Consider the following 13720-nt stretch of genomic DNA (forward strand, 5'->3'; position numbering starts at 1 on the left):
CTGACCACCAGGGGACAAGATGTGCATTCAGGCCACAACACCTGTGACTTAGGGGAGTGATTTTGGTCCTCAGAGTCAGTGAAGTGGGCACACAGGTGGGGAAACATGGGTCTGACACCTGCTGGAGGCCACACAGCAGCATGTGGCTGGCAGGGCTGAGAGTTGCACCCAGGGCTGGGCACTATCAATTGCCTTTGACAGACATGGGTTGGTCCCTAGAGGAAGCAGGGCCAGGGCAGCTGCAGCCCCAGCGGTCATAGCACTGGGGTTGGGGAAACCTCGTGTGTGTCAGTGTGACTAGGAGGTGGTGAAGAATGCACTCCCTTCTGCAGGCCCATAGGAGAAGCTCAAGGAGAGTCATACTTGGGAGGAGCCATGGGATGAAGCTGGAATGCTGGGGGTGGAGCCTGGAGAGCTTGGAGCCCTCATAAGACCTGACAGCCAGAAGAGGGCACATTTCAGGGACACCATGGAGGGTGGCTTCACTGGGGGTGATGAGTACCAGAAGCACTTCCTGCCCAGGGACTACTTGGCCACTTACTACAGCTTCGATGGCAGCCCCTCACCCGAGGCTGAGATACTGAGATACCTGGAATGTTTCCACAAGACCTTCAGCCCTGGTGAGCAGAGGATGACCCTTCCCCTCGAGCCTCTCTCCAAGGAATCTGGATAGGGATGGGAATAAGGTGTCCTGGGGGCCGTCTGGTCTCCTCTAGGGGTTTTTGGGGGCGGGCTGGGGGAGCTGCTGGGGCCCTGCCCCTCTCTTTGGGCAGCTATTATACTGGAAGTTGGGTCTGTCTCCCCACGGCTCAGGAGCTGTGTGCCAGCTGAGGGATCAGGACCTACAGGAAGAGCACAGCCCCGTGCAGTTCCCACATTGCTCTCCATTAGCCCCTAGGTCTTTGGGGTGGAGCAGAAAAGGCTTTCCAGGTCATCATCAAGTTCAGTCCTGACCTTGCACAGCCAGGCCTCTGGGGCCCCCAGAAGGCCAAGGGCAAACAGCGGGGTTGTAGTAGGTCGGGATCGCCTATGCCCAGAGTGTGCAGCCCAGATGTGTCTGTGATGAGGACCTGGAAAAGCCCTGCCCTGGGACAAGGATTGCTAGGTGGGGTCTCAACCCTGTTGCAAACCTGACAGCAAGGCGCTCAGGCCCCAAGGACTTCAATTGAGCCATCTGTGCAATTGATGGTGACTTCTGCCTATCTCCCGATGATCATTGCCCTCCCCACGGTGACCCCATGATTTGGTCACGTCTTCTAAACTCAAGCAGCCATGTCCTCACTTTGGGCACTTGACTGCGGAACAATAAGGGTGAGTCTCCTGGTGGTCTGGGGCGGGGTAAGAGGGGGTTAAAAGACTGCTGAGCCTGGAGGAGCAGGCCGGTGCGGGAGGCAGAAATGAGAGAATAGCTGGACTGGGTGTGACCAAGCTTGGAAGGCCAAGTGATGGCCCCACGCCAGGGCTCCAGACAGAATGTTGGAAGTCATGCTTCATTCCAGCTTCCAAGTGACCCTGGATTCACTCCTGGGGCCATCTTCCCAGATCATCTCCTCAGCCCCGGCTTCCTATTCCTGCATGCTTACCCCTCCCCTCTCCAAGGAACAAGGAACCCATCCAGGAAGGGCTGGACTTCCAGGGGAGGCTCCCAGCTCCCAGTCAGCCTGAAACTTAAAGAGCCACTGCCCCCAGCATGTCCGCTGTGAACCCTCCAGCCCGAATCTTCCCCAGAGCAGGGCTTGGGCCTCTGTTCTCTGTCCCAGGAATATTATACTCTTGGCTTATGTTCTTGACGGAAAGATATTGGGCTAATTGTTTAACCTTTTTCGGGCTCAGTTTTCTAATCTGTGAAATGAAAATAGCGATAGTAGTCAGTACACAGGGTAGTTCTGAGGTGTAAATGGAAATTAATGCATATAAAATATTTGGCATGAGGCTTGGCTTACAGGGAGCTGCCAATCCGTGATAACCACCATGCTTGGTGCTGTTTGCCCCTTGGGTAAGACCAGGGTGTGTGTCCTCATCCCTGTGTCTGCCTTGGGTCTCGTTTCTTTTACCCGTCCGTTACCAGTCTTTCCCTCCCACAGGAGGCCTTCAAGGGGACACGCTGATTGACATTGGCTCAGGCCCTACCATCTACCAAGTTCTCGCTGCCTGTGAGTCCTTCTGAGACATCACTCTCTCCGACTTTACCAACCACAACCGGGAGGAGCTGGAAGAGTGGCTGAAGAAGGAGCCGGGGGCCTATGACTGGACCCCGGTGGTGAAATTCGCCTGTGAGCTGGAAGGAAACAGGTGGGGGTGCAGAGGTTATGGAGGGGGTTCCCAGTCAACCTTCTTTCTCAGAAGTCTCCCTGGCCTCTTGGTTGTCTCTGGCATTTTCAGGACAGTAGGCCTATAGGTACAGGACCAGATGTCCTATGGTGGGGACAGAGTAGATGGGGCCCCAAATTTCAGGATTACAGCAGTTTTAGGGGGAAGTATCTGATCACAGGACTATGTTGAGGTGTGATATAATCAAGTATGAACACTGAAAACCAGATGATAGAAACTTTCCTTCCTTCTTCTCTTCCTTCCTTACCTCCTTACCCTCATCTATATATCTACCTATCTATCTTCTATGTATCTAACTATCTATCCATCCATCCACCCAGTGGTCCATCCTTGCATCCATCCATCCATCCATCCATCCATCCATCCATCCATCCATCCATCCGTATTCATGCATCCACCCACCCATCCATATCCATCCATCCATCCACCCATCCATCCATTCACCCATCCATTCATCCATCCAGCCAGCCATTCACCCATCCATCCATCTATCCATCTGTCCATTCATCCATCCATCAATATTCATCCATCCACCCAGCCATCCATTCATCCATCCATATCCATCCATCTATCCATCCATCCATTCATATCCATCCATCCATCCATCCACCCATCCATCCATCCATCCACATACATCTGCCCATCCATCCATCCACCCATCCATCCATCTATCCATGTCCCTCCATGTTCATCCATCCACCCATCCATCCATCCATCTTTCCTTCTTCCCTCTATTGTCTGTACCTGTGTGACTATATAATGCATAACGACGTGTATCCACCACCCAACCTGAGTACTCGGATATAATAAAGACTTACCTGTGCTTCTCTGTGACTCCTTGCCTCTGCCTTTCCCAACCCGACGTAATCACTAATATGAATTTTATGCTTATCATTCCCTTTTTCAAAACATTTTTTCTTGCATACTTACGTATGTCTAAATAATCTATAATTTAGTTTTAGTCACCTTTGAGCTTTAGATCAGAGTAATTTGCTTTGTGTCATTTGGGATTTGCTTTTCATCACTCAAAATTAATTTTTTATGATAGCTGTATTCATACATTATCTGTAGTAAATTCATTAATTCATCCATCCATCCATCCATCCATCCATCCATCCATCCATCCATCCAATAATGTGTGTTAGCTGCCCCATCTGTGCTTGGGGTGGCCTTGTCCCTCCTGGGGATTAAGGGAAGGGGGCTCACATGGAATCAGAGAGAGAAATGTTCCTATAATTTTTCTGGCCCATTCTCCCTAACCATTTTTCTTTGGGGAAACTGAGGCTCAGATTGAATACGGGCCTGTTGACAGGTCACACAGGGACTCAGGGATAGCAATCCTTTGGGGATCCAGAGATAATCTCCATCTGCTGGTCACAGTGGACTGAGAGTTCCCTTCAGAACCTCGAAGTGCCTCCTTGACTCCCTCTCTTTCTCTGCAGCGGCCGTTGGGAGAAGGAGGAGGAGAAGCTGCGGGCAGCAGTGAAGCGGGTGCTCAAGTGTGATGTCCACCTGGGCAACCCGCTGGCCCCTGCTGTGTTGCCCCCCACCGACTGCGTGCTCACCCTGCTGGCCATGGAGTGTGCCTGCTGTAGCCTTGATGCCTACCGCACTGCACTGTGCAACCTTGCCTCACTGCTCAAGCCGTGTGGCCACCTGGTGACCACGGTCACGCTTCAGGTCTCATCCTACATGGTGGGGAAGCGTGAATTTTCCTGCGTGGCCCTGGAGAAGGAGGAGGTGGAGCAGGCTATCCTGGATGCTGGCTTTGACATCGAACAGCTCCTACAGAATCCCCAGAGCTACTCTGTCACCAGTGCTACCAGCTCTGGGGTCTGCTTCATTGTGGCTCGCAAGAAGCCTGGGCCCTGAGCCTGGAGGGCCAGCCAGAGGTCTGGTCAGGCTGTGAGGCCTTGGCCATCTGTATGCTAGAGAGGGGTGAGGAATGGATACTGTCTAACAGCCTCTGATTTCAATACTAACATTTCATCTTCTGAAACTCTGAGATTCTAACATCCTTGTTTTAGAATTCTAAGTTTCCAACATTCCTCATTCTAGGACCCTAGGAGTGGAATTTTCCATTTTCTAGTCTACTAAGCCTTACAACTATCTTAGATGCGATATGACTCCTGTGTGACTGTGGAGCACCCAGGGACATGGTTTCAGAGTCTACCTAATATGTTAAGAACAAGGAAACCTCTGGACAGTGGTATATTGGGGAATGTTTCATAACCAGCTCTGTAAAGGAAAAGCACTGATGTATAGCTGATGTGTTACCAGTTTCTGTGGTGTAAATACTCCCACCATGATGGATTTCAAGCTACCAGTGGTTTAATAACCAGTTCATAAATCTCCTAAACATTTTACAGTTGACTCTCATGAGCTGATTGGAGTCAGCTGGAACATACCACTGCCTCTAGACTAAGGTCAGCAGATTTGACAAATATAGACTGCCCCAGTTCACTGAATTTTAGATAAATGAAATAAATTTTTAAGGTTAAGTATGTCCCCAGAATTGCATGGAACATGCTTCTCCTAAACAATGATTTGTTGTTCACCTGAAATTCAAATTTAGCTGGGTGTCCTGTATTTCATTTGGCAACCCTACTTCAGACCCAAGTGTAAGGTACATGCATGTGCTTTGGTCAAGGAATACACCAAGGCAGATATCCATGCCTGCATGACTCAGCGGGTTTGGTGCACAGATGTTATAACCTGTTGTTATATATAACCTTGTTATATAACCTGTTTGTGTAAGTTCATACTTGGTCCGAGCCACTGTTGTCTCTAAAAGGTAATTGTCCTGCTAATGCTGTGCAGGGGCTCTTGGGGTTCGGCTCAGCTCAACATGACTTGACATAGTGGGCGCGCTGGCATCCAGAGAAAGAGAGAGAGCCAAAGCTGTCCATCTTGCAGATGGACAGGAAGGAGCTAGGACACAGTTCGGCTAGCTCATGCCCAGAGTGAGAGAGAGTTAAGCTGCTGACCCTGAAGGCAAGGGAGAGCAGGCTGCACAGCTCTGTGTGGGAGCCGCGGGCTCAAGCAGCCGAGACAGGGCGGACAGTGTGAGAGAGCTAGTGTGAGTAAACTGTTGATGAGAGCTGTTGCTGAATAAAACCATATTCACCTGCCTATGGGCCCCGAGTGTTCTTTCTGTCCATGTACCCACTCCCCTCAGACGTCAGCATGGGCTGGACCTGGACCCCAGGTAAGAAGTAAGAAGAGGAACAGCCCAGGGATCAAGGGTATTCCTCGTACATAAGGTGCTTTTGTGCCAATTAGGAAGAGGTGCTCCTGCAGATGGACACATTGCAGAAAGGAGTGTTCAGCTGATTAACTGAGAAAAGCTGTTCCATCTCCCTGTGGAAGGGCTATAAGAACAAGGTGCCTCTTCTGGGTAGACCAATTAGAGAAAGGTGTCTCTTCCTTAAGGCTGATTGGGTCACACTACTGAGCACCTGTCAGCCTCCCTTTTTCCCTCAACCCCAATCTGTGCCTTTGTGTGGGTACACCCTGGGCACAGCAACCTTGGTAAGAGCCAGGAGACCTGGGATCTACTCTCAGCCCTGTCACTAATTGTTTCACTTCTCTGGGCCTCATATTCCTATCCATGAGATTTAATCTAACAATCTACAGGAATATCCTAAGAACAGCAGGAAGTCATTGATGTGAAAGTGCTTTTTCTTTTTTTTTTTTTTTGAGACGGAGTCTTGCTCTGTCGCCCGGGCTGGAGTGCAGTGGTGTGATCTCGGCTCACTGCAAGCTCCACCTCCCAGGTTCAGGCCATTCTCCTGCCTCAGCCTCCCGAGTAGCTGGGACTACAGGTGCCCGCCACCACGCCTGGCTAATTTTTTGTAGTTTTAGTAGAGACGGGGTTTCACCGTGTTAGCCAGGATGGTGAAAATGTTTTATTTAAGGTGTAGTTTCACTCTTGCTGCCCAGGCTGGCGTGCAATGGTGCGATCTCAGCTCACTGTAAGCTCCACCTGCTGGGTTCAAGCGATTCTCCTGCCTCAGCCTTTTGAGTAGCTGGGATTACAGGCATGTACCAGCATGCTCAGCAAATTTTTGTACTTTAAAAAGTAAAAGGTTTTGCACAAATTGACCCATTGATGTTATTCCCCGAGAGGGTCAGGACTGAGACGGTCTTTCAAAATTACCCAGTCTAATCTCCAGGTTTTTTGTTTGTTTGTTTGTTTTGAGACAGAGTCGCACTCTGTTGTCCAGGCTGGAGTGTAGTGGTGCAATCTCAGCTCACTGCAACTTCAGCCTCCCATGTTCAAGAGATTCTCTTGCTGTAGCCTCCCAAGTCACTGGGACTACAGGTATGCACCAACACACTTGGCTAATTTTTTTATTTTTAGTACAGACAGGGTTTCACCATGTTGGTCAGGCTGGTCTTGAACCTCTGACCTCAAGTGATCCGCCCTCCTCGGCCTTCCAAAGTGCTGGGATTACAGGCGTGAGCCACCACGCCCAGCCAAATCTCCATTTTTTATAGTCAGGGACAAAGAGGTCCCAAGAGGGAAAGCGACTTGTCCAGAGACACACAGCAAGCTGGTGACAGAGCTGGAGTGAGAACTCAGGTGTTCTGACTCCTTGTTCACCCAGTGCACCCTCATTCCACCAAGTCTCCCCACCCGGCTTGGAAGGGCAGAGGGCCCTGCTTCCCTTTGGCTCTTTTTTAGGATAGACTAGTTTCTGTGATAACATCTCTGCCAGCATTCTTTCACTTCCCCGCTCATGCGTTACCCTAGACAGCGTGTGGACCCCAGCTTTTCTCTCAGTACAGACCCCTCTGGCCTTGTCTGGAGAGGCATTGAATATGGGTAGTTTTATTTTTATTTTTAATTTTTTGAGACTGAGTTTCGCTCTTGTTGCCCAGGCTGGGGTACAATGGCATGTTCTTGGCTCATTGCAACCTCTGCCTCCCAGGTTCAGGTGATTCTCCTGCCTCAGCCTCCTGAGCAGCTGGAATTACAAGTGTCCACCACCATGCCCGGCTAATTTTTGTATTTTTAGTAGACACAGGGTTTCACCATGTTGGCCAGGCTGGTCTCATACTCCTGACATCAGGTGATTTGCCTGCCTTGGCCTCCCAAAGTGCTGCGATTACAGGCATGAGCCACCGCGCCTAGCCAAATATGGGTAGTTTTAGACACGCTCATGGCAGAATGATCAACAAGTGGAAGAAGTGGGAGGCCCAGCTGATGTGGATCCCTGAGAGTCCATGTCCACAAACACGGGAAGAATAGTGGCTAAAATAGGTCTTGTAGGGAATTTTAAAGACAGATGAACTGTTTGCTGAGGCAGTCAAAAAGGGGCTGGCTTCTGCCAGGTGGCAGCCAGGCAATGCCCAGGAGTTGAGATTGCCAAGGAAAGGAGGCTACAAATGCCCCCTCCTTGTGATGTCAGGACCTCCCTTAGCGAGCGATCTGGCCAAGACATGGGAAAAGACACAGGATCCAGATCCGGGGCTCTGCTCCTTGGATGGCTCAGTGCAGAAAGTCAGCTGGCTGCCTGGAAGTAGAGAGTGGGCAAGGGTGTGAGGGAATCTTTGGGGGCTATGGAAGCTGTTCAAGCTTGTGAAACAGGGCCAGGATGGACTCAGTGACTATGCTGTGCTCCTGTGATTTGTCCGTAAGTACTCTCTAGATGCTCTAATAATACATTTTGTTTTACTCTATCCAGTGGGCAGAACCTGTGATATGCTGTCAAGACTATAGGGGAAGGAGTCTTTAGAGAAGAAAACCCCATTGTGACTAAAGGAAAGAACCTTCTGTTTGGGGCAGGGAGGGGTACTTGCAAGCCATGACCATCCATCCACATAACTGGTTCATCATGCAGCACTGAAATTCTGTACCTGTTAGACAGTAACTCCTGGTCTCCCTTCCCCTCGCCCCCAGCAACTGCCATTCTACTTTGTCTTTATGAATGTGACTACCCTAAGTACCTCATATAAGTGGAATCATATAGTATTTGTCCATTTGTGACTGGCTTATTTCACTTAGTGTAATGTCTTCAGGTTCATCCATGTTGCACTGTGTCAGGATTTCCTTCCTTTTCAAGGTTTTGAGTAATATACCATCGTATGGATATGCCACATTTTGTTTATCCATTCATCCACTGATGGATGCTTGGTTGTGTTCGTGTTTGGGCTGTTGTGAATAATGCTGTTATGAGGCCAGCCACATGTAAAACATGTAAAACTCACTGAATTCTCCCAATAGCTCATGTGGACAGTATTATTTTGAAATTCCATTTTACACATGAGGAAACTGAGGCACAGACTTTCTCAAAGTAGCTATTAAGTAGAGAGCTGGGCTTATGAACCCAAGCACTGACATTCCAGAGCCTGAGCTTAACCTGGACCCCACAATGTCATCTCACAGGGGTGCCAGAAGAACATCTAACTGGGCTTGGGAGAAGTCTAGGAAGACTTCATGGAGGTGATCTGTGAGCTGAGACTTAAGAGCGAGTAGTTCACTGACGGCTGATGGAGAGAAGAAGGGCTAGCCATTCCCAGCAGAAGGAAAACCTTTGTGTTGTGGCTAATTACACAAAAACCCATCTCCATTTCTAAGTCATGGCCCCTGTGGTCCCAAAGTAACATGAATATGAAAACAGAAGACACAGGAGATTTATTATCTATGGGGTACCCCCCATTTCCTACCTATCCCCCTCTACCACATCATAGGAATCAAGTATCAAGGCCACGCCAGACTTGGAGAGATGCCAGCAGAAGCATTTCATAGACTCAAAAGGATATACATTTCCCAGTCTCTTCCTGACCTATTTCTAACCCCCGCGTCCTTATGGGGGTGGAGCTGGAGTTTGAAGGGACTGTGGGGGAGGTGGGGAAGAGGAGGATGAAACCCCCACAGCTCTTTTGACCTCTGCCTGTAAGTTCAGCCTATCTTATCCTAACGCACTCTTGGCTCGTTGCTGAGAAATGCTGCTTATCTTGCAACTCCATTTAATCTCAAAAACCCTGCATTTATTCTTTTTCCTAGAACTCAGAAAAAACCCAAGCTCAGGGAACATGGTTGTTTACCAGAGGCATTTTAACTGCTTATCTAGAAAGGAAAGGAACAAAAGTTGGCCATTCTGGTCATCTCAGCTTTGGCAGCACAGAGGTCATGGAGAAGTTTTCCTAGGCAACTGCCTCTACTTATGAGTAAAGCTATAAAGACATACAGTTGTGTATAAGCACAGAAGTGAGACAGGCCCAGGCTCGTGTGGAGATCAAAGACTGCAAGACTTGAGCTCTGAGATCCTGCACATGTGGGCATGTTATATGTGCAATAAGTGTGTGGGGTGTCATGAATTGAGATCTTAATAAAAAGAACCAGAGGTGTAGAAACATGTCATCTTGAAACAGAAGAACGCTAGTGTTCCAGAGATTGTTAGTTGTTCTCCCGTGCCCAGTATGCCCCTTAACTTCTTCATAGTAATAGATTTGTTTTTAGCTGGGCTCCATTTAGCTGGGCAAGGCTGCCTTAAACCAAGACTACATTTCCTAGTCCCCTTTGTAGCTTTGTGTGGCCAAGTGAGTGAGTTCTGACCAAAGGGATTTGAGCAGAAGTGTCTTATCAACTTCGGAAGCCTTCCTTAAGATGTGATAAACCTGAACTCTGCTATTTATTCTTCATCCTTTACTCTGTCCTGTGATCTGCAATGTGGCTGCTGGCATCTTGGTCTAGGAGGTCAAGGCCACACATGGCGGAGAAACAAGACAGAGGGAAACGGGAACCTAACGATGTGAAGCACTCAGAAGCCCTGGGTTTTTATGTGAGAGATAAATAGACTTTCATCTTGTTTAAGTCACTGATATTGTTGTTACCCTTATTATTAGTGTGGCAGAAATGCCAGGGAAGTGGTGGTGTGTCTCTTTCAGTGCATAAGGAGGTGTATAGTCCTGTGGCTAGGGACTATAACTTTGATCACTTGGTTAATGGGTTGGCCAACGTCTCCATCATAAGGTGAACATTTTCCCGTTTGTAATTAAGCAGTATCTTATGGAGAGATTCTTTGAGACTACATAAATATCCTATATCCACCAGTTTTAGCATCCATTGATGATTATTGTCTGAATGAATTATTATCATTATCCTGGTTGCCAAATGATGATTGGCAAATTCCATCATCCTTTCTACATTTATGAGTTTGACATTCAAATGTAAGGAGAGGCTTTTCCTTCTCCTTTATTTATATATATAAACATGGACTCATGGATTCTTATTTTATTCAGTTGGTTATAATCTATGACTATCATTACTTACTCTGATGTACAGATTTAGCCAGTAGGAGCCCTTTTAAGCCGGGGGGTTTGTTCTTCTGACATGATTCCCTCATGTTTTTGAGTACCTCCTTACTAGGTTACTCTTATTTTGAGTTTTTCTGTCACTCTGAATGGAAGTGGATATTAACCAGTATAATCAGGTGTAAGAGTAAAAGAAATGGATGAGGGCTCTAGGGCTTCCTCCTTCAGCTCTGGACCTGGAGACCCAGCACCTGACATGCCAGGGGCAGGAAGGGGTTCCCAAAGCAGCCGCCTTTCAGCCAGAGTTAAGCTGGGAAGGCACTGGTTGCTGCTTGCTCCAAACAGCCTTGTTTTTGTGAAGGACTCAAGCCAGGAAACCTGGGATAGTCACAGAGAAGAAGCCCTGTGACTAACTTCAAGCCCTGCCTTAAAGCTGAGGATACATCATGGTCTCTGCATAGAGACTAAAGTAGAAGGGAAAAATCCCTACAACCATCAGCTCAGGTGCATGGAGTCCAAATATTCAGGTAGCCAACCTAGAGGAAGGTGCTCCAATTGAACCATCAGAGCAAGGGAGCCAGGTTTGTACAGAGCTACAGAGCAAGAAGTCAGAGAACCAGGGGAGAGGGAGAGCAAGAGGCAGAAGATTAAAAATTGTGAGCAGCAGGAGGCATCTCCAGGGCACATATAGAAAGTCATATTTGTACAGCCTGGGGTAAATGGAGAAGACTGCTCATGGTAGTAATGGCCTATGGTCTCTGGCCAGATAGGCTTCATTTAGCTGTCCCGAGGCCTGAGGAGACTGTGACTCCAGCATCCCTATAATCAATTTGTGATACATCAGTGTGGACAATCCCTGTGGGAATATCTGGTCTAGCAAACCCTGGAGAAAGAGACCACTGCCCCACAATTGATTGAGCTTTCACTCATTCTTAGACGTTTATAGTATTTAGGTTGAAAAGATAAGCTGCTTTAACAAAAGACTCCCTCATCCCCACTTCCAGAAATAGACAAAAAAGTAAAAAAAATAAAAACATTAAGCTCAAACCAGATGAAAGTGTATTTCTCTCACCTATAACCATCTGAAGTCCATGTCACCATGTGACTCTGCTCCATGCAGTCATTCAGGGAACCCAGTTCCTTCCATCTTATTTTTGCCATCCCCCAGGATAGCACACTTAAACTTGAGTAAGCATCAGAAGTACCTGGAAGTCTTATAAACACAGATTGCTGGGCCCTACCCTCAGAGTTTCTGATTCAGTACATCTGATGTAGGGACTGAGAATTTGCATTTCTAGTTTTCTAGTGGTGCTGATGCTGGTGTCTGGGGACTACTACACTTTTGAGAATCACTGTTCTTAGGTGCTGCTTTTGTTTTTAGGGTCACAGCACATGCTCATTGTTGCAGCTGGTGCTCTGGCTTACAGAAGAGAAAAGAGGATGAAAGAGATAGGGCCTGGTTTTAAGGTGCCGGCCCTCTTAATCTGCTGCTGACAAACTTAGTTCCATGGCTGCCTCTGACTTCAAGAAAGCCTGGGAAATACTATGTGACTTGGAAGTCATTTGCCCAGCTCCAAACATATAACCATGCATGAAGGAAAGAATGGATTCTGTTGGGCGACTAGCAGACTTCACACAGGACTTCACCACTTTGGGAGCAGTTTCAATTCATTTACTCAGACTAGAATTTTTATGCAGAATCCTACTTTGGAGGAGACTATGTTATGATTTCCAAAGAATGTCTGCACCGTTTCAACAGGAATTTTTCACAGGGAGGCACTGACAGCTATGTCTGTCTGAAGGTCTGGGGTCTGTACTTGCTGGTGAAAACATTAGAATGTGAAGCAACTGCCAAAAGTCTCAGCTTGGCCCCAGAGAAAGCACCTTTATATCTGGACAACATCCAAGGAGCTTTGATCAAGAATTTCCCAGGGCCATTCCAGGGCAAGTGTGCAGCAAAGTAGGTTGGGTTTATATTATTTAGGGGTGTCTGTGTGTGTGTGTGTGTGTGTGTGTGTGTCCTAACTGGTTCTTTTTCTCTGGGGACAATCTTCTTTCTCCCTTAATTTATTTTAAGGAATTGGCTCACATGATTATGGGGGACTGGCAAGTCTGAAACCTGCAAGGCAGGCTGGCAGGTTGGAGACCCAGGGAAAAGTTGATATTGCAGCTTGAGTCCAAAGGCAGGCTGGAGACAGAACACCCTCTTCCTTGGGGGAACCTTAGTCTTTTGCTTTTAAGGCAATCAACTAATTGGATGAGGCCCACCCACACTATGAAGGAGAAGCTGCTTTACTCAAAGTCTACACACAGCAACATTTAGGCTGGCATTTGACCAAAGAGCAGGGTATCATGACCTAGCCAAGTTGACATATGAAATTAACTATCACATTAGTGGAGAATTATATAGTCTTCTTGATTAAAATGGACATTTTCTCAAAATCCCATGGGATACCTCTGCTATCTTCTTTCCTTGCCCCATTCAGTCCCTGTGCACAGACCTGCACAAATGGCTGAGCCTCATCATTCCTAACAGCGAGGAGGTCTTGGATGTGCCAGGCCTAGTGAAAGACCAACAATCTCACTGTTGGGGGTGGGGGTGGCTGTCCCATCTCCTCCTATTGGAGCCTGGCTGGGGCCTGGGTCCCCCCCATCTCCAGTCTCATGTTGGCGACCATGTGGATACAGCCTGGCAGCAGAGATTGGGAGGTGGTGGGTAAGACAGAGCTATGGGGGGAGTGTGCGAATAAGCTGTTCCTTCATATTGTCAAGGACAGTGGCCTGGGCTGGACCCCCTGTCCTGATCTTTGGGGATGGTGGCCAGACAGCTGGGAAGGTCTGAGAGTCACATCATTAGAAGGAGTTTCACAATGTTCTTCCAACCCCGCTAGTCAGACATGTTGCATGTGGTCAGATCCCTGTTCCCAGCCCCCAACCCTGATAGCCAGTCCCTGGGAGGACATGGTTATGAGGACAAGCGTGTGTGCTTCTATTCTCTGGAACCCCCTGATCCAAGCCCTCCAGACACTCCAGGAGCCCTTGGTTGGAGTGGGGGATTCATTCGGTCAGTCACCTCCCTGGAGCATCCTGGAGGAGGCAACACTTGATTCTGACAGTCTTGCAAAAC

The 13720-nt window shown here is 48.2% G+C and overlaps 1 protein-coding gene across 1 annotated transcript; it reads left to right on the top strand.

Moving 5' to 3' along the window:
* The first annotated feature begins 469 nt into the window (after positions 1–469).
* On the top strand, positions 470–4203 carry INMT (indolethylamine N-methyltransferase). Its single transcript, XM_023186027.1, is given in 3 exon segments — positions 470–620; positions 2085–2292; positions 3774–4203. Coding segments are annotated over 3 exon segments (789 nt in total).
* The last annotated feature ends 9517 nt before the right edge of the window (positions 4204–13720 follow it).

The sequence above is a fragment of the Piliocolobus tephrosceles genome, chromosome 8 (assembly GCF_002776525.5).
Source record: "Piliocolobus tephrosceles isolate RC106 chromosome 8, ASM277652v3, whole genome shotgun sequence".
NCBI lineage: Eukaryota > Metazoa > Chordata > Mammalia > Primates > Cercopithecidae > Piliocolobus > Piliocolobus tephrosceles.